This window comes from Mauremys mutica, chromosome 8, assembly GCF_020497125.1.
Source record: "Mauremys mutica isolate MM-2020 ecotype Southern chromosome 8, ASM2049712v1, whole genome shotgun sequence".
Classification (NCBI taxonomy): Eukaryota; Metazoa; Chordata; order Testudines; family Geoemydidae; genus Mauremys; species Mauremys mutica.
Genome location: NC_059079.1, coordinates 28,724,611 through 28,752,301, shown reverse-complemented (window position 1 = coordinate 28,752,301; position 27,691 = coordinate 28,724,611). Strand labels below are relative to the sequence as shown.

Genomic DNA, 27,691 nt, shown 5'->3' with positions numbered 1-27,691 from the left:
TTACAAACATTAGAAAATAATCCTCACAATACCTATGTGAGATAGACCAGGATTATTAGTCTCATTTTCAGATGAGGAAACTAGAACACAGAGAGGGCAAGTGACTTATCCAAAGTCAAACAGGAATTTAGTGGCAATATCAAGAAAACAACCCCCATCTCCTGTGTTTTACTTCTACATGAAAATTTATATAATTATTATAGTAAACATTTTTTGTGCAAAGCATATTTAAAGTAACACTTCAGTTAAAATTTGGCCCCAAATTTAAATTGTATAAAAACAAGCTAAATCAATAGAAACATTCAATTTTATTTAAAATTATAGTTCGTGAATAATATCCAATTCCAATGGAAATGTTATACAAATAAACATTCCCCTGCAGTGTTTGCAAGCCAGACGTTACCTTACTGGGACTCTGAAAGGGAAACGGATGATAAACAAAAATGACAATGACTTAACTGATTCTGAGTGTCCAGGCTGAACGACATGCAAAAAGTAAACAGTATAATAGCGACAAGTAAAACAGGCGTTTATTTAGAATCTTCCCTGTTGATTACCTAGATGCTATTAGTAACGCAAGTACCGATATAGGTTTGTTTTCAGCGTATGATTTTTTTTTTGTCAACACAGTGTCCTTGTGTACTAACCAAGAGATGGCTGCATAGCGTTTTTGGACCAGAGCAAGAAGAGAAAGAAAGATTAAAATAGGCTCCTGCTCTTCTAAAGTGACAGATAAGGAAGAGGACTGTAAGTGCTGCGGCAACTTGATCTGTGGCTCGGATCATCACACAGTAGTTTTTAGGACTATTGTTTTCTGGTTGGGGGATCTGGTATGATGTAGATAAAAAGAGGAAAAATACTGAAGCAGGGAGGACTCGGACCTCAGTGAAATTCAGTCTGCCAGTGGGAGGAGGCTGCTGGAGGGGCTGAGTGGCAGTCACGTGCCGCTAATGCTGCTGCAGTATCAGTTAATCGCTGACATGAGGCTCTGGGCTCTGCTGCTGTCAGACGCCAACGCTTCCTCGCTTCACTTGTCCCCTTCGGCCACAGGCCAGGAGAGATGCGTATGCGGCTATGAAACCAACTCCCCACTGACGCCTTCTCAGAGCAATTTGCACCTTCCCAGCTGGCTGCTGTAGGTACGTGGGTTGACGCGCACGGGCTATTGGCATCAGGTGTCCTTGCACTTTGCAGAGATGCTAACAAGATTGCCCTGTGTAGTTTGCTGAGGGGCAGGTTATATAAATAATGTGTGTGGGCTACTGTTAAATAAGTAAATATATCAGTTTCTGTAGGCGGTGCTGCTCTGGGGAAATAGCTAAGCGGTCATGGAGGAGAAAGGCACAGGAGCAGACTGCGAAATGCAGTTTTTCTATTGTTATCCTCCAAAAGGTCAGTTTGTGTGCAGTCCCCCTTTGGCATCTCACTTCCCAGAAGGTTGGGGAAAACTCGGCAGTGAAAGACTCTGTGAAGCTACCTTTAGGATGTAGAGATGGGGAACAATTTCCTTTCTTCATGTATCTATGGCATTGTATAGCCTCTTTAGAGTGCCAGGCTGCCACACTTTGAGTGAAGCTTCGAGAAACATGAGTTGTTAACTTTATAAATGTTTAACTATTTTAAACATGGATACCAAAGTGAGTGATTCCTTAAAATTACCTGCAAATAGATCAGACTTAATATGCTTACTTTTTGTGCTTTAAGGAAAGGTTCCAGCTAACTATGTAAAACTGTTTCTATGGTAATAGTGTTGGTACTGTTGAAACTGTACCTAAAACCCTACAATATTTCCTAATTGTTACTTTCCTTACAACTTTTCATGGCTATAACATTTTTTTAACCAATAAGTGCTTTTCAGTGTGTTGGCACTTTGTCATCTATTGTAAGACTACCTTATTGGTGACTTGGAATAAAAATACTTAGCAGTGATCATCCTAGATGATAGGACTATAGGCTTAAAAGTTTTCAAGTACAAAGAATGAAAAAGTTTACTATCTAAATACCATGTCTGACTGTCTTTTTTCATAATACTTCATTTAAAAAGAAACTGAAGTTGAGTTAAACCTATACAAAGAGATCCGAAGTTTTTTTGTCAGAGTTTTAATTCTAATTGCTTCTTGTGTCTCTGGGCATTGTAGTACTGACTAACTAGTCCTGCTCTCTCTACCAATGTATCTTTCTCATTGATGTCAATGGCAGTATGTGTGGAATACTTGATTTTTTTCAGACCTTATGTAAGATCTGCCCCCTGCTTGAAGACCCATGTAGCATTATCAAGAGAATTTCAGGCTCCAGTATGTATTCCCCTAACCATTATAGAATCCTTCCTAGGACTTTGGATGTGGTGGTTATGAGATGGAAGCCTGCAACATGTTCTTAAAACATCAACAATAAAATGACTTGTATTGCTGGAAGGAGACCTGTGTGTTGAAAACTTTTACCATTCTGAGCCATGATGGAGCCTTGAATATAACCAAGTGTGAATAAAAGTCATTCTTCTAGCCAAGCTTCCTTCCCCCGCCCCCTATAATTGGTTTATGACCTCCAAAATCATAAGTGGAGTTCTTAAAGTAACTTCCTTTCCTACTAATGATGGTAGTGTGGGAGATGGAGAGACTTTGGCAGTGCTTGTTTATGAAGGTGTGATTGTTTGATCTAAAATATGGGGCGTCAATGCAACAAGCTTGTTGAGTGTTGGTACCACTGCTGGTCTGCATGCAAGTTAATAGAGTGAAAAATAATTAGTAATTGAGTATGGCCTACTGTGTTCTGAAAATCTTAGTGGGGGAGAGGAGATATAGATATTTCAATTGGCCACAGAAACCAAAAATCCTGTATCACAAGGAGGACGTACTGCCTTTAAGCCAAGATGAGTAAGATTTAAGAACTGTCAAAACAAATTTTGTTAAAGGACATTGGAATCCATCATGTACACTAAAACCTGCAGCAATAAGAGCCCTCAAAACAGGAACTTATAATGAGCAGTTTTGAATATAGTTCTATTGTTGGTCCTAGTAATAATTTTCAACATTAAGAAACTATATGCTTTTCAGGCCTTTTTAATTACTTTCCTACTCTCTGGAGAATTAATACCATGCAGACCCTTGTATACAGCTCAGTTCAATGACTTAATGCAACAACTGAAGGAAAAACTAATTTTTAATGACTTATAGTTGGATATTGGATATAAATTGTGAATGAAGGAGAATTTTCTAGCACATGTAGCTTTAAAACTTGATTTGTCTGTTTAAAATGTCTTTCCAGTATATTCAAAACTCAGATAAGAACAGGAGAAGCAAATCTAATTTCACAATTTAATGGAAACAAAATTCTGTCCTTTTGTTGACCTATTTAAAATAAAAATGTTTTTGAGTGTAGCATTACAAGCTCTTCACTTTGACTCCAGAACACCACAGTAAGCAGCTTTTGTGCTGAAGAATGTAATAAAGAATTGAATCTCTTCTTTCTAACATTTGCTTGATGCTCTTTACCATGTTTGGCTGCGGTCTTAGCAAGCTTAACAGAAAAAAGTCCTGTCACTGCATTTATGCTAGGTTCTATTATAGTACTGTCAACCCCCATCATTCAGAAATCATGAGTCAGGCCCTGCAAAATCATGAGATTAAAAACCTCTCAAACCCCTCCACACCTTTTGAAAAGGAGAATTGGCATTTGAAAATGCTATAGGTCATTTAAACTTGAAATAATTAGTCCTGGCCTTTGGCCTGGTTCTACTTTTTAGACAGCAGGCTTGGAGATGTAGGAGTAGATAACAAGTACCCATAAAAGCTGATGACATACTACAAATGTCCTTCTGATTTTATTTCCCTCTGTCTAAAACTTATCTCATATTTGTGGTTTTGGTGGGGGAAGAATAGAGCTTTTTTGGCAATCAATTCAGTAATCCAAAGGGACAAAAATGTCACTTGTCAGTCATGGTCCTAATATTTTAATCTCCAAATTCAATGTCTTCTCAAAACTGTGTTAATTGAGCCAAGATATTGTTGTAGTTCTAAAGAACACATATGATATGTCTTGCTATTTGTGCAATGTAGCATGCAAATGTATTTAACCTGCTTGTAATCAGTAGACTAAAATCTTAAGTATTGTGTGTAATAAGTTATCTGCTGTTTACTGTACTCGTGCCTGCATGTTTTTCCAATTGACTTACACAATGGCTTTTTTTCTTCCAGAAATGGAAAATGCTGCAGTGGTTGTAAGCAGCTGCAGCTCCCATGAGGATGAAAATCTTTACAGCTACAAACAACACCCATCCATTTCACAGGAGCTGCTTTTGGAAGACCAGCTTAGAAGGAAACTTAAATTTTTTTTCATGAACCCATGTGAGAAATTTTGGGCTCGGGGCAGAAAACCTTGGAAACTTGGGATTCAACTTCTAAAAATAGTGATGGTTACCATCCAGGTGAGTTACTTTGGGAGCTGGGGCTTTCTTTTCACTCCATGGATACAAGATAGGAGGAAGGCAACTGATAAATATTCTATTTGCTGTGGCACAACATAACAGTACCAACTCAGGCTTCTCTTAATAAGCAACTTTGGAAGCCTTGGAAATATGGTACATGTTGCGTGGTATGTGCATACCTCATTGAGAACACACACACACACACACACACACACACACGTATATATATGTCAGAGTAGAATTTAAGTACTCTCTCAATCTTTTCCTTCTCATCTAACTTTAAAGTTTAGTTTGCTAGACCAAACCTTTGTTGTTTGACTAAACTGTCATTATCTGCCTCTCTCTCCTTTCCTTGTGGAGAAAGTTTAGGCGCTAATTCCTCTCCTATCTTAGTCTTCAACCAAAGATCTTCCATAATTTCTGCTTATGGAGTGCAGAACCTAGTGACTTTCTGCTGTGAAGGCAAGAGTGTGGAGGACAATGGTCCCACAGGCTGCAAGAGTAAATGCCAGGAATCTTTGTTTCCTTGATGAAACACTGGTGGGCTCTGTGTGCATATATGCTCTGCTTTATTTTTTTATATTACTTTTACTGCTATGTGTTACATGGATTGTCTTCCTCTTGTATAAGCTAGAAATTGGGAATGGGAGGACCTAAATTGGAAGTAAACTAATGTTGAGCCACTGTTTCCAGGGAAACATGCCTATACATGAATAACTTGAAATCTTTATCATCTTCTCACTAGTGTGTGTTTACGTGTGTAGCCCTAGGGTGATATATTGAGATGATGCACTCTTAAATGCCAGAATTACTGGTAATCTAGTTATCCTCATGTAGAAATTTCACTTCCAGGGAACATCAGGGCTGCAAAATCCTCCTTTAGCCCAGTGACTGTTTTATTTCCTGGAAGTCTCTTCTCTATTAATTGGCAGTAAAACCACTAAAGGGAATTCTGGGCTCCTGTTAAGCCTATATAAAACTCTTCTATGTCTCTCTTCCTCCCCAGGGTAATACTTGTCAACAGGATCTTGTGCTAGCTAATCAAAACGTTTTAATGAACAGTTAATTAACTTTAAAAGCTGGTTTGGGTAATTGCAGAATGCTGTGCTAATGCTGCTTTTTTTACCTGAGTGCAAGAGGTTAGACCAGTACATTTCCTCTTCTACATCATCCCAGGGTGACTTTTTTTTTTCTTGCTTGAAAGCTCGATCTGGTTATACCTTGTAGCTGTTTGAGTTGAATCACTCTGGTATTTCTTGCTTTCCAAAATAACCTCCGACTATGACTGTCAAAACATGTGTAGTGACTCATTTGTAGCTTGGCTAGGAGATGGGATGGCCCTTCCTCCCCTGCCCCCCTTTTAATAAAAAAAAAAAAAAAAGCTGTTAGCCCTGCCTCTATCTGGATGGGAAATGACTTTCCAAACACAGGAGGTGGTTGTACCTACACTGAAGGAATGATCTTCTAGGCTATGTATTCTTTAGAGAGGAGTTTGAATTTCCAACATGTGTCCTGTCCTTCTCTTCCCCTCCCCCCAAAAAAGAAGCTGGCAGTGTGAGCTCCATTTCTAGTAATAGTCTAATCCAGCCATGGCTGTTGAGAGGGGTTTCTGTGCAGAAGAGGGAGGGTAGTTTTACTGTAAGCCTTTGCAGTTCCAAAGGAAAATTGGGCTTTTAAATATTTTTCTCTTTTTCTTTCTCCCCCCACCCCCATCCCCTCAGTTAGTAGTTTTTGGGTTAAGCAATCAAATGGTGGTTGCCTTCAAGGAGGAGAACACTGTGGCATTCAAGCACCTCTTCTTGAAAGGATATACAGAGAGACTGGATGATACCTATGCTGTATACACACAAACAGATGTCTATGACCAGATCTTCTTTGCAATAAACCAGGTAAAAATTTCCATTGTGTGGAAGTAGAGCAAGAACTGACAGGGAGTTGAAAGAGATTTCAATGCAAACAGTCTCCTCTGTGAGCAAGAGTCAGGCTAACTGTAACCTTAATAACAAGAGATTTGTAGAAGCAAGGAGTGTGTGAGGCGAGTGAGAGAACTGTGTGAAGTTGTTTGTGACCTTGTGTAGATAAATATGGAATGTAGATTAGAGTCTAAATAAGTGAGGAAAATAAGATATCAAGATGACCAATGTGTAAACAAAATGCAGCTGTTGCTGCTTATTGTATGTAACACAAGGTATAAATGCTTGCTGTAATTGTTTACCTGTAGAGAGACCTGCCTAGGAGGGGAAAGCCCTGTGTCCTAGTGCACTCTCTCCCTCTATGCAATTGCTTGAGAAGTATCGGACTTTACTGCACCCAACCAGAGAGTGAGAACTGTTTCTCTGACAATTGCAATATGTCTAGTACATAAAAAGCATAGGAAAGAACCTGTAAAACATAACTTAAATCAAGTAATCTCACAGAACTGCAAAATATCTAAAGCTGGTGTCTTAGAAAAAGAGATTGAAATAAAACTGGTAGTTTTTTTTTTAAGAAAGAGAAATTGAGCTAAAAGCTGGAAGAATTTCCCATTTCCCAACTTCTTTGGGAGTGTTGGAAAGGGAGAAATTGACAGGAGAGAAGGTTGATGTTTTCTAAATTAAGAGGGCAGAGTATCAGTGAACAGAAACTTGTACTCTTAACTGTGGAGTCATTAACATAACTTAAGTGTCTAGTAATTTTACAAAGTCAAGAGTAGTAGATTTTTTTAAAATAGTCTGTGACTCTACATTATTGCCAAATCTTGAGCTCTTTATGAAAATGATATAGGATTGGTCACTGATATTCTACAAATGTAGAGTCATAATTGGAGTGTGCCACTTTAGAACTGTATGGTAGATTATGTACTATATAGTAATATTACTGTCCTTCGTTGTAAATTCAACTAAATCCATTAGTCTATAGCTGGTGTTAAGATGACCTGGTCTCTCTCAGCTGACTCTTTCTTCAAGTTAGGGAATGATTTCATGCTGAAGTTGAATTAAAATGGGTATGAAGGAGACTTCCTCAATTTAAAACTAGTGTCTCCTCACTATTAGAGGAGACCAAAGTTGAATTTCCTGACTAGTCTCTAGCTTGCTGGGCAAAGTATAAGTACTGGGGGAAGTGGTAAACTCAGTCTGGGGGAAGGGAGTTTGTCATTCAGCTGCAACCCATCTGGATGAATGTTGTCTCATTCTTTGGGGAGTCTTATCCAGCCATCTACAAAGCAAACAATGTGGGAACATATCTAGGAGAGAATCTGAATTTTGCTAGCAGGTATCTAAGACTTTCTGGGATGAATGAAGGATGATGGGGAGGGATTCAAATAATTCTTTCCCTGTGGAGACTAGAGGAAAAGCAATTGTTTTTTAATTGGAGTAGTGAGCTGGGGAAGAGAGTGGCTATGTTCTCCGATCACTGGAGATAACTCTCTGGCTCTACTTCTGGCTGAGAGCCTCCATTTGTTTTTCCAAATACTAAGCAAAAAGACCTATCGCTTCTCTAACAGATTCAATAACTTACATTTGACTATAGTGATTTTTTTTTAAATCTAAATGCTACAAGGAATGCTTGTCACTGAACAGTTTCTTTTGGCACAGTTGTCCTTTGGGATAACTAGATAGAATGGTCCATGCTTTCAAATGGGAGGTTCCCCTTTATCACATTCAAATGTGTTTGCATTTTGGAACCCAGAAGTGAATTATGGGCCCAGATACATGTACTTGTCTCTAAATACCTCACCTTGGTGGTGCTAAATGGGGCTATATCAACAGCACAAGATCACTTTTTGAAATTAAGTGCAACCCAGGATCTACCTCCAAAGAAAATGCAAGAATAACAGTAATGGCACAAACCCAAACACTCAGAGGCTCTTCCCCTTTCCCCAAGGCCATGCCCCTGCCCTGCTCACACTATTTCTCCCTCCCCCTCTCCCCCCGCTGCTCGCTCGCTCACTTTCACTGGGCTGGGACAGTGGGTTGTGGGAGGGGGTGCAGGCTCTGGGCTGGGGCCAAGGAGTTCAGAGTGTGGGAGGAGCTCTGGGCTGAGCCTGGGGCAGGGTGTTGGGGTGCAGGAGGGAGCTTAGGGCTGGGGGTTGGGGTGCAGGAGGGGGGTGCAATCTCAGGGAGAGGGTGTGGGCTCTGGAGGGAGTTTTGGTGTGGGGGAGCTCAGGGCTGGAGAAGGGGGTAAGGCTGCAGGAGGGGTTGTGGGGTGCAGGCTCTGGGGTGGGGCAGGGGGGTGGGGTGCAGGGTCTGGAAGGAGTTTGGGTGCAGGGGGTCTGGGGTTGAAGTGCAGGAGGGGTCCAGTGTACGGGCTCCTGCTGGGCACCCCTTACCTCAGGCGGCTCCTGGGCAGCAACAGCGCAGTGGGGCTCTGGCAGGCTCCCTGTCTGCTCTGGCCCAGCACTACTCCTGGAAGTGGCTGCCATGTCTGACAGCAGCTCTGGGGGGGAGGGACAAGTGGATCCATGCTCTCTGCCCCTGTCCTCAGGCACTGCCCCCACAGCTCCCATTGGCCAGGAATGGGAGCAGCAGGGGTGGTGCCAGCGTATGGGAGCAATGGAGCCACCTGCTCCTCTCACCCCCAGGAGCTGATGGCGGTCGCTTCCGGAAGCAGCGCGGAGCTAGGGCAGGCAGGGTGTTGGCCGTAGCCCTGCTGTGCCGCCAGACTGTTAGCGGCCGAACTCCATGTTTGGATGCAGGAGGGTTGGCAACCCTATCACAATTGACTGGTCAACTGTGGAGTCACTGAGACCATCAGAGACTCCACATCGACTGCCAGAGGCTCTGCAATCAACTGGTTGGTGACCACTGATGCAAACTAATACAGCTTCTACAGGAGAGACTGAGGGAACCCCACATCTGAATATCCTATAGGCTGTAGCCCAGTAGAGCATTCATCTGAAAGGTGGCAGATCCCTTTCATTTGAGCAGGAAAAGTGATTTGAACAGGGAACTTGGCGGGGGGTGGTGGTGGTGTAGTGAGGCAGTGTGGCTCTCCGCTGCCTCGGAGGGGGAAGAGACCATCTGGAGGCTGGGGTGGGCGGAGCTAGGGAGCTCTGAGCCCGCCCCTCAGAGGGTAAGGCGGCAACCCGGAAGTATAAAGGCCGGCCCTCAGAGCTCAGTAAGGCCAGAGCCACTGGAGAGGCCAGACATCTCCAGTCTAGCCCATGACTGGGAAAACCCCATGGCCCAAGGCGGCTGCCAGGACTGGCCGGGCCTGCTCTGTGCCCGCTACCTGGAGGAGTTGCCGGGCCTGCTGCTCACCGAGGAACCTATGGTGCTGGACTTCCCAGAGGACAACCCCCTGACCCAGGTACCACCCAAGGGGGAGTCTGAAAGTTGCCCGGGGGCAGCCGACCCTAGTCTGGCTGCAGCACTGCCAGAGCCCATCTCAGTGTGTTGCAGCCAGGATCCCCACTGACTAAACAGCAGGGCGGCTGCTGCTGCTGCTAGGGTGCCAAGTTGGGATGCAGTGAACTGGGAGGGCCTGCATCCCCCCGCCACCCAACTCGTAGGTGGTAGTCTCCCCCTGTCCCAGTCCTTTGCAGGCTTGGGGCCTACTATTGTTGCTCAGCCCTGTCTGAGGGCCTGAGTTCTAACTCTGCACTGCCCAGCCCTGACCTAGGGCCTGGGCTTATGGTGTTCATTCCAGTATTGCAAAGGCTGCTGAGGAAGACCCCGTGGACAGACTAATTCCCCAAGCATCAACTGCGGTTAGTGAGCCGGTGTGGCTCCCCGTTGTCCGGAGGGGGTCGAGCCCCGCCAAGCCCTTGTACAGGGGTCTCCCACATCGCAAGTGAGTACCTGAGCCACTGGGCTAAGAGTTATGAGGCAGGTCATCTAGTCTAGTGTAAGTTTACCTATTGGGGTCCAATCTGGTAGGTGAGCTATGAAGGCACTTTCCAGATTGAGCCCCACACGTGAATTTGGAGGATGGCCTGTGTTTCCTGGTTTGTGCATTGCTGTGTGTCCAGAAGTCTTGCAAGGGGCTGCAGTGTGTGTGTGTGTGCGCACAGAAACCTTTCCTGCAAGTTTTTTCGATGCCTTGTAACTTTAGGCACCTAAAGGGCCCAACAGCAGCTGAACGGGGGTTCTGTGAATCCCAGGGAGGCCTGATTCTGAGATTTTTTTAGGTGCCCAAGTCCTTTTGGGAAACTAGCCCTTAGCTGCCAAAGAACAACAATTCTCTCATTCCAAACTTCTGGGCAACTGTTTGAGGGATATGCTCCTATTTCTTAAATATCTTACAAGACTGTCATTTTAAGATTCAAGGGGACAACTTATCATGATACTGTCTGCCTAGAAAAGTCAGGATAGTGCCATGGCTAGGGAGCTAGCCTAGGACTTGGGAGTAGAGTTCAACTCTCTGCTCTGCCACAAACTTCCTGTGTGACCTGGGCAAGTAATTAAGCCTCTATTTTCCTCCGTTCCCCATCCTACCTCACAGGGGTGTGTGAGAGTATATAGGTTGGACTGTGAGGCACTTGGATACTACAGTAATAAGGGCAGGGGTGAAAGTAACTTACAGGACTTACCGCTACTGCTGGAGTCCTGAGGGAGGCGTGGCCTCATTCAGAAGGGGCGTGGCCTCAAGATTTAAAGGCCCTGGGGCACCGGCTGTGGCTGGGAGCCCCAGGGCCTTTAAATCAACCACGGGCTCCCAGCTGAAGAGGTGGCTGGGAGCCCCCCCGGGGCTCAGGGGCAAATTAAAGGGCCCGGGGCACCTGCTGCCGGGGGAACCCTGAGCTTTGCGGGGCTGGGGCAGGAATTTAAAGGGCCCAAAGCTCCTGCCACTGAGGGGAGCCCCGAGCCCTTTAAATCCCAGCCCCAGCCCAGCTGCCAGAGATGTGGCTGGGATTGAAAGGGCTCTGGGCTGCCCGCAGCGGCGGGCAGCCCAGAGCCCTTTCAATCCCCGCTATGGAAGCCGCTGCAGTCCAGCACGGCATACTGGCTCTTGCCGGTACGGCATACTGTACCGGACCGTCTTACTTTCACCTCTGAATAAGGGCCATAGATAGAAAAAAATTTTTCTAGAGTTGCAGGAAACAGACCTGGAGACAAACTCTGTGTGTGTGAAGAGGGAACAACCTGGTCTGCTATGAACTGCCAAGAAGCCAAAGTTGCAGCGGAGTATTGGCAAGACTATTGGAAAAACCCCAGCCACACCCTCCTATGCTGGAAGCAGGGAAAAGCATGGTATAAGAACAGGAGTACTTGTGGCACCTTAAAGACTAACCAATTTATTTTAGCATGAGCTTTCGTGAGCTACAGCTCACTTCTTCGGATGCATAGAATGGAACACACAGACAGGAGATATTTATACATACAGAGAACATGAAAAGGTGGAAGTATGCATAAGATCTTGTAAACTTCAGAAACAGACTCCAAAGAGAAACTGCTGAACTTGAAGTAATATGCAAATTAGATACAATTAACTCTGGCCTAAACCAACTGGGAATGGTTGGGTCATTACACTAATTGAATCTATTTCCCTATGTTAAGTTCTCCTCACACCTTCTATGGGCCATCTTAATTATCACTTCAAAATTTTTTTTCCTCCTGCTGATAGCTCATCTCAATTGATTAGACTTTTCCTGTTATGCATACTTCCACCTTTTCATGTTCTCTGTATGTATAAATATCTCCTGTCTGTGTGTTCCATTCTATGCATCCGAAGAAGTGAGCTGCAGCTCACGAAAGCTCATGCTAAAATAAATTTGTTAGTCTTTAAGGTGCCACAAGTACTCCTGTTCTTTTTGCGGATACAGACTAACACGGCTGCTACTCTGAAACATGGTATAAGAACTGCTCTGGCTACTCTAGGGCATCCCAGGGTCCTGTATGTTGAGTAACTTTTCCAGAGTCAGATATGCTAGGTCTATGGCCAGAATGTGCTAGTGTGGCTGCTTTTTGTAGCATCACCACCTCACGCGAGAGGATCTGTGCACTGTACCTCTAGGATCAAATGAAATACTACTGTCAAACCAAATGGCTAATTTTTATGTCAATTTTGACTAAGCAACAAACTACAATATTGCCATATGCCTGGGATAAATCCTGAATCAGATTGACAGATGAAGGCCTTGAGTGACTACTTGGAAAAATCTGGTACTAGTGATCTTCATGCCCCAGTGTTAAACGTTTTGAGGCTGTTGCCTCCCAAGTCTTATCAGTATGCTTTTCATGTCTAATGGCTTTAATGCAAGGATTTCCAAGTGCTTTAAAAATAATGAATTAGGGTCATCCTAGGGATTTGTAAAGAGAGAACTTTAACAGAAAATGCTACTTGTTTGTTTAGGATCTAATCTGGAACTTTGTCCAAGCAAAACTCTCTTGAAGTTAGTGGACAAGTCCAGCGGAGGAGTGTGGTGTATAGGTGACTTTTTTTTTAAACAATAAAATGGTTATAGTCTACATTCAAACGAATACTGACTGACTTTTTCAGATGTAGCAGCCTAGGCGTGACTTGACATCTAATTCAGTTTGACTCTTATTGTTCTGACTTAGTACTTACAGCTGCGCAACATATCTGTTGGAAATCATGCTTATGAGAGGAGAGAAGCAGAAGAAACAGCTATGGCAATCTGTCAACAGTTCTACAAGCGAGGAAGCATCTGTCCTGGAAATGACACCTTTGATATTGACCCCAACATTGAAACTGGTGACACACCTACCTTATCTTGTCTGAACTCTTTATTTATACTCAGTAAACTTTTTGGTTTTCAATTTTTCCTCAAACCTAATCAGTATTTTATAGTTGTATTAAACGGTCATGGAATCTACAAATGTTTCTCTTCCAGCATAATCTGTTCTAGATTTTTGTGATCATGTAGTCTGTCTTTAAACTCTTATTGTAACCTAACATTTGTGAAACGTGTAAAGCTTTGTAACTTTTTAAATTACTTGCAATTCTAATGCCCTTATGTTGAGGGAAGTAGCACTAGCTTTAGCCAATGCTATTGGTATTTTGACTGACTTAGAGGCTTTTCTATAGCATCCATCACCATATTATGAAGCCTCTTGCATTTATTAATGCATTTACTAATCCATTTACCATCACAACATCCCTGTGAGGTAAGGAAGTAAACAACTAATGTTAATTCTTCAAGTGTGCCTTGGGTCAAGAATGAATTGAGCTGGAGTGCAAGAAAGTCTATAATCTTGCAAACTGATCTCTAAAATGACTGATCTATTTGAGAGAGAGTGCTATTTTGACTTTAGTCAATAGCTTTTATGCCCGCTGGGGGGTTGGTAGTGAATTTGTTTCAAACCGATACTGAATCCATCTAGTGTTTGTGCCTCTTTCTTCATGGCAGAATGTTTCTATGTTGAGCCAATGATGCCTTTGGAAAACAGAACACTGGGAAAGCACAAGTTCAATTTCACTCTGGACTTCCATAGGTGAGGTGGAATGAGTGTGTGTGTGTGTGTGTGTGTGTGTGATTCTAGTACTATGAAAAGCTAATTCAAACTTGCCTTCCAGACTTGTAACAGTACAGCTTACCTTTAAACTGAAAGCAATCAATCTCCAGACAGTTCGTCACCATGAACTCCCGGACTGTTATGACTTTACTTTGGCAGTAAGTGAATACTTCAGTATATTTTGTATTCACCATAGTAAGAATTCTTGCATATGTTGATACCTTCATAGGGGGTGTACTATACATTACATATATATTCAAACATGGTTGCGCACCAGGGCTCAGTTATCATGGTGAGTGGGTCGAGGGGGCTGCTATAGCTTACAGTAGCCTATAAATAGTCGAAGGTTGGTGCTTTGGGAGCCACAAGACATTTTGCCAACCTTTGTTGATAGGCTCTCCTCTTAAACCATTAACCAAATGCTACCAGACAGCAACTATAAGAAATTTAAACCTCCGCCTTTGAGCGCACAAGTATAGTTTAAAAAAAAAACAAAAAAACTTTCTCTTCTCTCTAAAGAGAGCCTTCTAAGAATGGTTGTGAAGTTCAGACTAGAATGGGATTGTAATTTAAATTATTGATTTAATTTATATTCCAACAAATAGAACAGAGTAATTATAGCAAATAACTAAATCAGACTGTACCTTTTTTCTGTTAGTCAAATTTATGTATGTAAATATGTATTATCTTAGTTGGAAATTTCCAAGCTTCCTAATTTTCCTCCTAAGAATATTATGGGTCATTGTTATGAAATATAAAGCTTAAAAATTTTATATATAAGCACCTGTAACTTTATACAAAATCTCTGTTCTTCACACAGATAGTGTTTGATAACAAAGCACATAGTGGAAGAATTAAAATAAGTCTGGACAATGATATTGCCATCAGGGAATGTAGAGACTGGCATGTTTCTGGATCAAGTAAGTAACCACTAAGTTAAAATACTTTAAGGCATCCATAAAATGTTTTGAACTCGTCATGTTGATACAGAATTCATCCACTCTGGATGGGGTTTTGTTCCATCTTCTCATCCTCTTTCATTTTCAACTTGCCAACTAATATGGGGAGTTATGTAAAGCAGGAAACAAGGGATGAAAATAAATGGTCTATTTTGAGACTGGAGAGAGGTAAGTAGTGGTGCCCCCCAAGGATCTGTATGGGGATGAGTGTTGTTCAACATGCTTATAAATGATCTGGAAAAAGGGTTCAACAGTGAGGTAGCAAAGCTTGCAGACAATACAAAATTTACTCAAGATAGTTAAATGCAAAGCTGACTGCGAAGAGTTACAAAGGAATCTCTCAAAATCTCTGGGCAACAAAATGGCAGATGAAATTGTGTTGATAAATGCATATTGGAAAACATAATGCCAAACAGACACAAGTGATGTAAAAGAAAATTTAGACCTCCACCCCGCACTCAAGAAAGATCTTAGTAATTGAGCAGGCATCGTCATACCACTATCCACAACATGCTGCAGTGGTCAATAAAGCTAAGAATCCTAGGAAACATTAGGAAAGGGATATATAATAATAGAAGAAAAAAATCAGTGCCACTGTATAAATACATGGTATGCCCACACTTTGAATACTGCATGCAATTCTAGATGCCTCTTCTCAAAAAATGTATTAGAAATGGGAAAAGGTACTGAGAACGACAACAAAAATGATTAAGGGTAGTGAACAGCTCTCATCTGAGAAGAGATTAAAAAGACTGGGACTGTTCAGTTTAGAAAAGAGATGAATGATAGTCTATAAAATCATGAATGGTGTGGAGAAAGTGATTAAGGAAGTGTTTATCCTATTTGCATAACACAAGACCCAAGGGTCACCAAGTGAAATTAATAGGCAGCAGGTTTAAAACAAAAGGAAGTACTTCACACAACACAGTCAACCTGTGGAACTTGTTGCCCTGTCATATTGAGGGCTAAAACTACAATAGGGTTCAAAAAATAATTTGATAGCCATTGATGGACTTATCCTCAATGAACTTATTAGCCAGGATGGTCAAGGATGCAGTCCCATGCTCTGGGTGTTCCTAAGCCTCTGACTGCCAGATGCTTGGACTAGAAGACAGGATGGGTCACTTTACAATTGCCCTGTTCTGTTCATTCCCAATGAACCATCTGGCACTGGCCACTGTTGGAAGATAAGATACTGGGCTAGATGTATCATTGACCATACGGAGTTGGATTGTTTTTATGGACTTTTTAGTACAAAAAGGCTAGCACTATATAAGTCTGCCAAAGCTGAATGATGGTGGTGGAAAAGTAAAGCTGGTTCTTACATAATTCACTTTTTTATTCTAACATGTGCAAAGGCTGTATCCAGTAAGTTTCCTCACCTGTATTAATATGGAGTGGCTAGAAATATATCTAAATGTTAGCATGTGTAACTGACTGTACCAAGGATTTGATTTAATTTGAAATCAAGTTGTGATGTGATTCATACCAACGGTACCTAACAAGTATCTTAAGTACTTACTTGCATTATAAACCAGTTGGGGCAGGGATTGTCTTGTACAGCAGGTACCGCATGTTGGAACTTAATGACTATTTCAAACCAATTTAAGAATAGTAGATATTAGAGCTGGTCAAAACACTTTGTTTGACACTTTGATCAGAAATAGCCTTTCTTTAAACCAGAAACTGTTCATAAATGGCTTTTTGCCACTAAGTGCCCCAGTAGGGTGAATGAGATCCAGGTTTTTACTTTTCCACTTTAACTTTAGAAATTTTTGGACCCCCACCCCCCAAAAAAAGTCAGTGACAAAAGGAAAAATTTGGGAGGCGGAGGGAGTTTTTTTTTTAAAGGGGCAGGGGAAAGAAAAGACCCATCCTGGCCCTCAATCTATTGCATTCAGTGGAAAAGGAGGAGTGGAGAGGACAATGAAACACAGTAGTTTTCAAAATATTCTGTTTGTGAAACCTTTTTGTTTTCACGTTTTTTCCTTGCTTCAATTAGCCCTATTAGCTGCGTTTCACCAACTGTTCACTAGATGGCATGCTAGCCCAAATGGATCATGCAGTGCTGAAAGAAAGTGCTTTATATCAGACTTGTGTGATGATCTATATTAGGATGTGGTGCCCTGTTTAAAATGTGCCTCGCACTAACATTTTTACAGGTCAATCCAAGAGATTCTTTTGTAACTTAATCTCAAATCAGTGGTGAAACATACTAGTCAAGTCTATTTGTTTTACAAGTACAGCCCAAAAAAAACCAACCCCAAACACAATTTTTTTTATCCATTTGAATTAAGTTGCAAAAATTGCTCAAATGTGAGCACATAGCTACATATATGGCAGAGATTTTTGGATATACAAAAGGTCAACATGTATCTTTTGTGGAATGGTGCAGCAGGTACCATCTTGAGGTCAGATAGCACTTCAGCACCCTATTTTTAGATTGATAGCTTGCTTGTTTCAAAACCTGCTTGGATTAATAAGCAGTTGTAGAGTCTTTTGTGTGTTACAATGATTTTTAGAGACCAATGTAATCACTAGAATACCTTTTGTGGGAGATAAGGGTTGTCTAAAGCAAGCATCCTGTTTTTAGTACTGGAACTTTAATCCTTTTCTGATGGTTATCTGGCTTCAAATATATTAGTTTTATAGGAAAACTCTTGTATAAAATGTCTTAACCCTTTAACATAGTTCTGGTGCAAACCTTCGTCTGCCTAAATGTCTTGATTGTGTCTCATTCTTAATATACACTTTTTATTAAAAGCAACATTGGTTAGAGTAATTGTTCAGCACAACTTGTACTACTTGGGTCTTGACTGCCTGTGCAGCTGTGTACCAGTTACCTGCATTGCTCTGGGACAGGAAGGATGGTTCAGTGGATAAGACACTGGACTGGAACTGAGAAGATCTGGGATCAGTTTCTGACTGACACTGAATGTCTATTTATTTAAAGGCTTCCATTCCTGTCGCTGTAAAATGAGGAACAGTATCTCGTGCTCCCATGGGACACTGGAGACGCCTCTATTATGATGACATGGGGTTATTTTAAGACAACTGCTCATTTTCAAGAAGATACTGTAAAATCATGTTGGCTTGTGATCTAGGAAACCCATGGAGTAGTTATAGGTCTTCTAAATGAGAAGTACTAGTCAAAGTTTAATACTGTTAATATTTGCAGTCAGTGTAATGCATGACTGTCTATACAGCTGTCTTTTAGATCTGTATAAATCTAAGTTGCAAATACACAACAGAAAAATGTAATTCTACCATGTTAGCAACTATGTATTTGCTCCAAGATGCAAATAGTATTCACATGACTGTCTCATGCCTTCAAGCACTGACAAGGTCAGTAAAACGTGCTATCTGTACAACTTGTTCAAGAATGCCAGTAAAGAACTAAAAATATTCTAACCAAAGCTGAAAGCTGTTTCCTCTTGAATCTGAATTTGCATGTCGTCTTTGCACAGGGAGGCAGGAGATACATTAATACTGAAATAACTTGCCAGATGGCTTGCCTTGTCTTGGGCATAAGTGCAATATACTGGTTTGTTTAAGCCTACAACTTGGTGAGTGTTGATCTATCATACTGAGATGCTCATCAACTTCATGCTCCTATATCTCTAAGCTTTAATGGGTGAAACTCTAAATTATCTTAATCCAAACTGGATATACATAGTGATTCAGACTTGAGTTAAATGGATACTCTTAGACAGGCAAAATCCATTGTGTTTGTGCACAATTATAAACATGTTTTGGGTTTTTTGTTTTTTGCAGTACAAAAGAATACTCATTACATGATGATCTTTGATGCCTTTGTCATATTGACTTGTTTAGCCTCGTTGATCCTCTGCACACGATCAGTCATTAAAGGATTTCGGCTCCAAAGGGTGGGTATAACTTATCCTAAGGAATGCTTTTGAGCTGTTTAAATTTAGTTTGACTGTAGCTGCCTTTCCTTTTTTTCCCCTCTAGGAATTTGTAAGTTTTTTCCGACATCATCATAAGAAAGAAGTATCTTTCACAGATCAAATGGAATTTGTCAATGGGTGGTACATCCTGATTATTGTTAGTGATGTCTTAACTATTGTTGGCTCCACACTAAAAATGGAAATACAAGCTAAGGTAAGATGTTCACCTACTAGGTAGAAGCAAAACTGTTTTTGAAATTCCATCCCAGTCTGAATTCTTGAGTATAGCCAAGCGCAATACCCCCTTAAGTTTCCAACTAGTGGGGACCAAAAACAAACTTCTTTGTTAGGCATTTCACTTCAGGTGAGCAGTGACTGGTCATTAGAGTTTAGAACCCTGAATAGCCTTAGACACCCATCTGCCTATTCTCTTCACTCTTAAGAAGTTTAACCCTATCTGCTTTCCCTTTTCCTCCTCCCATGTAGTGCCAGCTGTACTAGATAGAGATATAGATGTGGCTTTTCAGTTTAGAAGTGTGTGTAAATTTCTGTGCACCATTGTACAGTACCTACAACTGGCTTGAGGAAAGGAGGTAGTTCTCAAATATCTCTGGGAGCTGGAGTTGCAGTGAAATCTCCAGCAACTGCCAGGCTGATGCCTGCTTAACCTTCAGTCTGCAAGAGTTCTGAAAATTTCCAGTAATGGGAACATCTCTGCTACAGTACATGATGACAAAATAGACTTGCACCCTCTCACATTCAGAGTTAGATGTGTACAGTCTCTGCTACCTTGATACCTTCTCTAACCAGTTCTGGTGCTACCACTTAAGCTTTTTGGACCACGGTATTGCTATTTATATCTGAAACTACTTGCTTCCATATTAAAAATAATTCTAACAGAAGTTAGAGAGACAAGGTGGGTGAAGTTAATCTTAATGGACTAGCCAAAGTTGATATTTACTTGTTAATATTTTCTTCTCTTATAGAAGTACCTATCCCAGAGTCTAGGTGCTCAATTTCTAAAATTATACAAAAATGCAGTAATTTTTTTATAACCCATGTCCAATAAGAATCAACCAAGAACTGCATAAATATTCTCTCCTGAAATACCCTAACCTTAACCTAATGCTACTTGCCCCCAAAACTCCAGCAGATTAGCTTTGCAGCATGCCTGTAAGATTTAATCCAAGTTGACCAAAGAATAATTCTGAAGAACCAGTTGGTGGTGCTGATTACTGTTTTTAAATTATCCTTGCAAAGTACCCAACTACCAATTATAGGAGCTATAGGCTGCATTCTTAAAAATAAAAGGAAGGTAAGAAGTAAATACAAAAATGAATAATTGATTTATGGTCTGGGGAAATCCAGGTACGAGAGCAAGAAGGAATATATCTGATTGCAAGATTTCATCTACTGTGCTGTTTTCTTATTAAACAGTTTTGGTAAAAACTAGGATTGTGGGGTTCATCTTTCTAAGACTCGATATCCTATGTAATCAGCTCAGAAGTAAAGCAGAGGCATCTCATTGCAAGTCCTGCAAATTTAACCTAGGATCTGAATAAACATCTCTTCCTTGTTGTACACTGTCTGAAAGTTCTGCCAGCTAAATTACACCTTGTGCAACCCTTAGCTACATTTATGCAAACTTGCTGAAGAGGAGTGCAGCTTAACAAATGAAGTAGCTGATAGATAACACAAGAAGGAATGGAGTCCACCCAACTGTTTGCCCTACTGGTTCTGCAGGTTTAACAGGAATATCTTTAAAAAAAAAAAAAAAAAAAAAAACTTGAAAACCTTCTGTCACTAAAGTGAGCTGTTGTGTTCTTACTCAGATCTGATGCTTAAACATAGAATATCAGGGTTGGAAGGGACCTTAGGAGGTCATCTAGTCCAACCCCCTGCTCAACGCAGGACCGATTCACAGACAGATTTTTGCCTCAGATCCCTAAATGGCCCCCTCAAGGATTGAACTCACAACCCTGGGTTTAGCAGGCCAATGCTTAAACCACTGAGCGAGCTGTCCCCCATATTTTTGCATTGTTGCCTTTCAAAATAGAACTGCAGTTAAAAACAGGCTGATGAATGTATTAAGTTGGATGAAAGTAGACCAATGTGCGTAGGTGCTGACAGAATGGAAAACCAGTGGAACACAAATGAAATCTAGTTCTGTGATCATTTAGCTTCTAAAAACTGAAGTATCTTTCTCCTTGGTAACTTCCTAGAACTGTGGCACTTGTCTGAGCTACTTGTTGGTTAGACCTGATTCTTCCTCTTACATAAAGATCTATTTTGCTTAGGCAGGAAAATACATTTCTTGGACATGATGGCTATATTGTCTATTAGTCACATGTGAGATGCACTACATTTATTTAAATACTTTCTCATTTCTTGCTTGCATCTATATAATCTAGCAGAGTTTTGCCCACTAAACAGAATTGGTTTTGGTCAGTATTGGAATGGGAGATAGAGGCTTTCAAGGAAAATTAAGTGTTTCTTGGCAAATTGTTGTAGCAATGACTAAATCATAGGCTAGCACAAAAAGGGAGACTTCTAGTCCACTGTATGGTTTTAACACTTTGTTCTTTCCTGTTCGTTTTATATATACAGAGTCTGACAAGTTATGATGTCTGTAGTATCCTCCTAGGAACTTCCACCATGCTTGTGTGGCTTGGAGTTATTCGATACCTAGGTTTCTTTCAGAAGTATAATGTAAGGATCTCCTGGGATCTCCATGCTGTTGGTATTTATTTTATTTGTTGTTACCACACAACTGTAACAAATATCTGGCAGGATTCTAACTATTAATATTGGTTTCTGCAGCTGCTTATTCTGACACTACGGTCAGCATTGCCCAATGTCATTAGATTCTGCTGTTGTGCTGTTATGATCTATCTGGGCTATTGTTTCTGTGGATGGATTGTGCTGGGGCCATATCATGTTAAGGTAATGTAATATTTAAGGTCTTTAAACTGAACGAATTAAACCAGGGGTTCTCAAACCGGAGGTTGTGATCGCTTGGGGTTGCAATGTGATTACATGGGGGTTGCAAGCTGGCAGCTCTGTGGGGCTGACAACCCAAGCCCCCAACAAATTGCCCCCCCACTTTTAATTTATTGGGGGGGGTCATACTCAGTGTGTGAGAAAGGTATCATGAATACAAAAAATTTGAAAGCCACTTATTAAACTGAATGAATAGAATTAATTCCAAATAAGTTTCTAAATTATAAATTACCGCTAAGCATCACAATTTCAAGGCTTTCTCTAAGATGAAAGTCTTTAAGAATGTAAAGCCTTACTTATCATAGTTTTGAAGGTTGACCAAGTACAATGTTGTCTTGATCACTTTTCTCTTCACTATTATGAGTCCTGAGTCAGAAGTATGGCCAGACTGATTCCTAATCACAAGCTGGGGCTGTCTATGCAATGTTTTGAGAAATAACTTGGTCTTGTGCAAGACTAACTTCCATTTTCAAATTTTTCAGATTTTTTTTCTTAAAGGGATAAGAACTAAGGCACCAAAGTCAGCATGTCTTGCTATTAGTTCACAGCTGAACCAATCTGAATCTGTGTTGAAGACAACTAAACATCTATCTAGAGATATTCTACCAGTGCATGTTGTCGTATCTGTTTGCAATGCTATATCCTGTATTCTCTCCCTGCTATGCCAGGACCTGCCTGTAGCTACCTTTTGCTCTACAGGTCTCTAAACAAGGAAGAGTTGACTGGGTTACAGGATTGATTGGGTACAGTGCCTCATGCTTCTTGTAAAGAGTCTAGGACAGCTGAGGCATCAACATTCAACAGCTCTTCACTTATTTTAAAATCAAGACTGAAGCAAACAGTAACTCGGTACTAAATGTTTGTTTGGTTTGGTTTCCCCTTCTCCTCTAGTTCCGGTCTCTGAACATGGTTTCAGAATGCCTTTTCTCACTGATAAATGGAGATGACATGTTTGCCACATTTGCAAAAATGCAGCAGAAAAGTTACTTGGTTTGGTTATTTAGTCGGCTTTACCTCTACTCCTTCATCAGCCTGTTCATCTATATGGTGCTAAGTCTCTTCATTGCACTGATCACAGATACATATGAAACAATTAAGGTAGGCATGGTCTTTTTTCTTCTCTATTTCAGAAGAAAAATGCAAGAATGGTTTGCATGTTCAATTGTGATATTAATACAAAACCCACAGAATTCAGTGCTGTTGCCAGTACATGTACCTATCTGGTAATTAAAGTTGAAATATGAATAAAAATTTACAGAAACTTTTCTACTGGAAGCGCTAACTTTCAGCAGCTACAGTATTGCTAGTTGATCTCACTGGCTAGGGAACAAGCATAATGGTTTGGTTATTGTGCATCCAGACTTTACAATGTATTGCAAGGCACTGAGGTAGATGAGGTAATATGCTCTAAATTCATGTACAAATTTAGAACTTTCTCTCCTAAAATGTTAGTTTCGAGACATCTTTGATCACTAACTTAAGGAAGAGTGACTAAAATATTAATGAGAATTGTTTAACAGATTCTCTTCCCACCTTGCCCTAGTTTTGACAAAACCAATCTGCCTTCCTATCCCCAACTTTCACTTTAAAGGATTAAAATCTATCAGAATATTTCTGTACAGTGTCTACTGCACTTCAGAATGTCCAGTCTTCTAAATCCAGTTTTTACACAATTGTGTGTTGAGGGGAAGGATTTAAATCTTAGCAAGACTATATACAACAATTCAGCTTTGTATTGTGACTAATCTTCAGCATTACCAGCAAGACGGCTTTCCAGAGACGGAACTCCATGACTTTATATCGCAGTGTAAAGACCTACCAAACTCAGGCAGATACAAATTAGAAGAGGAGAGTCCTGTGTCTATCTTCTGTTGCTGTAAACGGTAGGCATCTGGCTTAATTTGCCTGCCTCTTACTAAGGAGCTATATAACATGAAATCTTGGTGAGCTATGGTATATCAGAAATAGTTCTTAACTGAGAGGCTGTGGATTTCTAATGCTTTAGGAGTCCTGCACTATCATACAAATCAGCTATCCTCTTCAACTGGATTATGTTATGAAATACTGCCAAAGATGATATGTCTAACTTAAATTATTCCAGGCCCCAAATATTGGAATCAAAGCAGCTATTCAAGCTTCTGCAATAGATTACTGTCCTGCTCTAGTGGCCAGACCAGACTTTCGAGTCTGCTATTGCCTCTAACTAATGGCCCTGGCTCTTTAGTTTTAATAGGGGTTCCTGCTGTTTGGATCCAGAGATTACATGTTCCCCACAGATGCCCTATCCAATGGAGGTGTTAAAGTTAGGGGCCCATCTGAGGATTTGGACTGTAAAATCTGTAGCTTCAGCTCAGGAATATTCATAGATTCTTACCTGTTTTGTGCCAAGGACTTCATATTTGTCTGTACCACCTTACTGAGTAATTCAGTCACCCTGTACTGTGTGATCTTTCTGTTCCCAGTAGTAGTATCATCGGCCATTAAGGACTGGGTCTGAGTTATTTTGAAGACTCCAAATTAACTACATCAAGTTAAAATTGTTACTTTCCTGCAACTAGCTCACAACTTTCTTTCTTGAAGGTCCTAATGAAGATATTTACAAGAATGTGGGAATGAAATCTGGAGACTTTTTTTTTTTTAAAAACAGCACACTAATCACAAGAACTGGATAGAAAAAGTGGTTGGAAAATTCCTGAACTTAAAGCTCAAACTTTTTTCTTTTAAAATAGTACAAACTTGTTACAAAAGTTTGAGAAACTTGAACCTCTAACTGATCATCTCTAGTTTAGGTTGTATTTTTCTAAGCATATGGCTCTAATTGTCTCCTAGTTAGAATTGATGCAAAGGGCATTATGAAACTGGCTATGCATAGTGATCTGGCTAGACTATCCAACAATATTTCTCCAATAGATCCAAAAGTTAGTTGGACAATGGTAACATCAAACAAACTGGTCCTCAACACTACAGGCATAATGAATGCTAATCCATACATATACTGAGTTACAGTACTACTTACCAAAGGCCTTTTGGTTTCTTCAGATTTTCTATTTACCTGCAGTAATATTAAAATAATCAACCCAAACTGAGTTTCAGTAAAACATTAGATAAACTGCCCCTGGAGACAGTGTAGTAGATTAACATAAATGTTCAAATCTGGCTCAGGGCATAAACTAGCAGGCATTTGTGTGAACAAGCCATACCACCTGACATGACTGGTAGTCTCTTCTCTGAGAGGCCAGAGTACATAGCCAGGGACAGGGCAGGTTGGGCTGAAGTGTGGTGGTAGAGCTGAATGGGGGAACTTTACATAGCTTATTAAACACACCATTGGGTAGGACCAGGCATGTCGCCTTTCACTTCTCTTAACAGAATGTCGACTTACATTTTTAAAGAATAAAGGTGAGGTAAGGGAGAAAATAAACATAACAGCAACAACAGTACTTCCAAAATATCCATTTTTATTTAAATGTTTCCTCTAGTACACAAGACCTTAGACTATTTTTTGGAATCTGGAGTCTAAATTAGATGTATGGAGGCTTTGACGCCCAAATATTGGAAAGTGGGTATTTGATGGAGCTATTATCTGCTGCAGTCAGAAAGGTGGTCTGTGGAATTTTATGATACAGTACTTCAAATATTATAATTCTGAGCTCTTAAGCAGTTAGTCCTCTTGCTTTGAACCATATTTTTATGGAAGCTTTTTTCTCCATAATCTGTTCACTTGGGAAGCAGAATAAAAACGGAGGAGCATATTTTAGATGATTGCACACGTAAGAGCAAAAATCCTATAGGTGTAGTAAAATGTACAGTGAAATGTTTATGTACTATCTACAAACTTGGAAGACATTAAACATGTTCTGTCTTTTTATATTTTGTAGGAAAGTGCTGAAATAAACATTTGCAATTGAAGTAAATCTTGAGTGAACTAGGAATAACTTTAAGATCAGCTTTTTCCATGACCAGTACCCTTATACTTTGGGCAAGGATTAAATATTGGACTGATTTGAGATGAATACCTAAACTTTAGCTTGATGCTAGCTCTAGGTCTGTATTAAATTAGCTCTTGCATTTATTGGGTTTTTTTATTGAATTATTGCATCTTAATCTTTCTTTGGTTTTCTTGTGTAAAACAGTCATGCAGAAGTGGTAGGTCTATCATAATAGGATCTAACTCTGCATTTGGTTGGCCTCTGTGCTATAAGTAGCAGAGCTGGGACAGACTGAACAAATTCCCCCTAAAAAACTAAATTTCTAGCAAGTCATTTCAATAAGGCTTATTTCACCAGCATTTTGGTTATCTTGAAAATGCCATTCAGGGAAAAAAGTTCATTAGCATCTAAGCACTGATTGCAATTCTTTGCCTACAAAAAGGGGCTAAGCATAACGTACACACCACTTAAAAAGTACTATCGCAGCTGCAAGGAAATCTGAAAGAAAGGGCATCTGCCATTATAAACCATTGAAAGGGCATTACCTCTCCCACCTGATTATCTCCTAACTATTTCATCATAAACCTAGATGACATTATAAACTTTCTCTTGATTTTTAAACTAGTCTGACTTACACAATTCAGCAAAAACCAAATCTGATTACAATGCAGAGTAGTGTTACTGTCTTAATACAGATGGAACACCTGTAAATAATTAGGAATACATAAAGACTAAAGGAGAGCTAGTGCCCATTACACAACTTAGCCTATCCCATGCAATCTTCTCACAATTTCTAATACCTTCATATTGCCATATGAGGCAGAACAGGCTTCTCAGCCACAAGCCAGTGGCACGGTACTCTCCACCTCAGACTTGTTTTTATAGCCATACTTCTCAGTTCTTGGAGCCAGTGATCCCATATTTGATGTGCTGTTGGAAATAACCTGTATTGACAATCCTGAATTTTAATCAATACATTTTCTCCTTGTCCTTGTCTAATGCTGAAGCCAAACTTCCTCAAACACTATTCTGGCTAGTTAGAGAATGAAGGTTGAAGATGACTTATTTTGAGCAATAACCATGTAGGTTAAGTACAAGCAACACCGGGCTCCAAAGCTGGCATTGGATGATATGCATACTAAGAGACCAAATGTAGAAACAACTCAAACACCTTCCTGTGCCTTACATAAAACTTAATTCTAGTTAGAAAATCTTAACTATAATGTTTGTCAGGTCTAAACCAGGAAAGAATATAGACATTGCCATAAAGCATCAAAGCAGTGATGCATCTATGACAACTTCCTGTCTCAGGCAGTGGCCAATAACATATGCTTCACCGGAAGGCTTGAACGTTTTGTTGTGGCAGAACTGGCCCCTCGGTGAGGCTTCTTCCTAACTCCTGTTAGTTAGTGGTTGGCCTATGCCCTGATGCATAAAGATTTGTACCTTGTCTATTTTGTTAATGAAGTTATGGGTGTCTATACATATAAATTTTATTTTCTGGGATCTTATTAGGCTGTTTGGTCTCAGTGGTGTCCTGCAATAACACATTCACCAGGTTCACTACCCACTGTGAGGAAATGTTTCCTTCAATCAGTAGTGTAACTTTGCCTTTTACTTTCACTACTGAATTTTCCTTTATTAGGAGAATCCAATTTCCCCTTAATTATACAAATAGTGGTATAGCAATCACTTCCCTTATTCATCTCTCCTCCAAATAGTCCCAATCTTTTCTTCAGTCACACACACCCCTTTTATGTTGAAGCCTTTTTATGTCTTATCAGTTTAGGCCCTTGTCTCTGGACATTTTTTTTTTAAATGTCATCCCTTCTGAGAGAGGGTGAATTGAAAACACTCAGGTGAGGGCATATTATCAAATTACACAATGGCATAACTCAATATTCTCTATCCTGTTCTTTCTACATGTTAACATTGTTGCCTTGCTCCCCTTACAGCTAGGACAGAAGAAGAGGCTTAATCAAAGGGCTGGTCTACACTAAGGGGAAAAATCGATATAAGATACGCAACTTCAGCTACGTGAATAACGTAGCTGAAGTCGAAGTATCTTATATCG

The 27,691-nt window shown here is 40.5% G+C and overlaps 1 protein-coding gene across 8 annotated transcripts; it reads left to right on the top strand.

Annotated features, from left to right (window-relative positions):
- The first annotated feature begins 944 nt into the window (after positions 1-944).
- MCOLN3 (mucolipin TRP cation channel 3) lies at positions 945-27,691 on the top strand. Of its 8 annotated transcripts, none has more exons than XM_045028714.1 (14): positions 945-1,139; positions 4,194-4,423; positions 6,145-6,312; positions 12,907-13,060; positions 13,716-13,800; positions 13,883-13,979; positions 14,642-14,741; positions 18,555-18,667; positions 18,753-18,902; positions 21,296-21,424; positions 21,509-21,631; positions 22,580-22,786; positions 23,441-23,571; positions 23,913-24,127. In XM_045028714.1, exons 2-14 carry the CDS (start codon positions 4,196-4,198, stop codon positions 24,052-24,054), a joined length of 1,827 nt encoding a protein of 608 aa, XP_044884649.1. In that variant the 5' UTR covers positions 945-1,139; positions 4,194-4,195; the 3' UTR covers positions 24,055-24,127. The 8 variants fall into 8 exon arrangements, 7 of the variants coding, with proteins under 7 accessions (XP_044884649.1, XP_044884651.1, XP_044884652.1 ...); XM_045028716.1 differs by lacking the exons at positions 945-1,139; positions 23,913-24,127 and adding exons at positions 1,267-1,392; positions 25,567-27,691; XM_045028717.1 differs by lacking the exons at positions 945-1,139; positions 23,913-24,127 and adding exons at positions 1,267-1,392; positions 24,269-24,321.

Excerpts from the sequence above, each read along its gene's own strand:
- MCOLN3 (XM_045028712.1), top strand. The coding sequence starts at position 1,329 with ATGGAGGAGAAAGGCACAGGAGCAGACTGCGAAATGCAGTTTTTCTAT. Across the intron at positions 1,393-4,193 it reads CTATTGTTATCCTCCAAAAG|AAATGGAAAATGCTGCAGTG; the intron begins GTCAGTTTGTGT and ends TTTTTCTTCCAG. Across the intron at positions 22,787-23,440 it reads ATACATATGAAACAATTAAG|CATTACCAGCAAGACGGCTT; the intron begins GTAGGCATGGTC and ends ACTAATCTTCAG.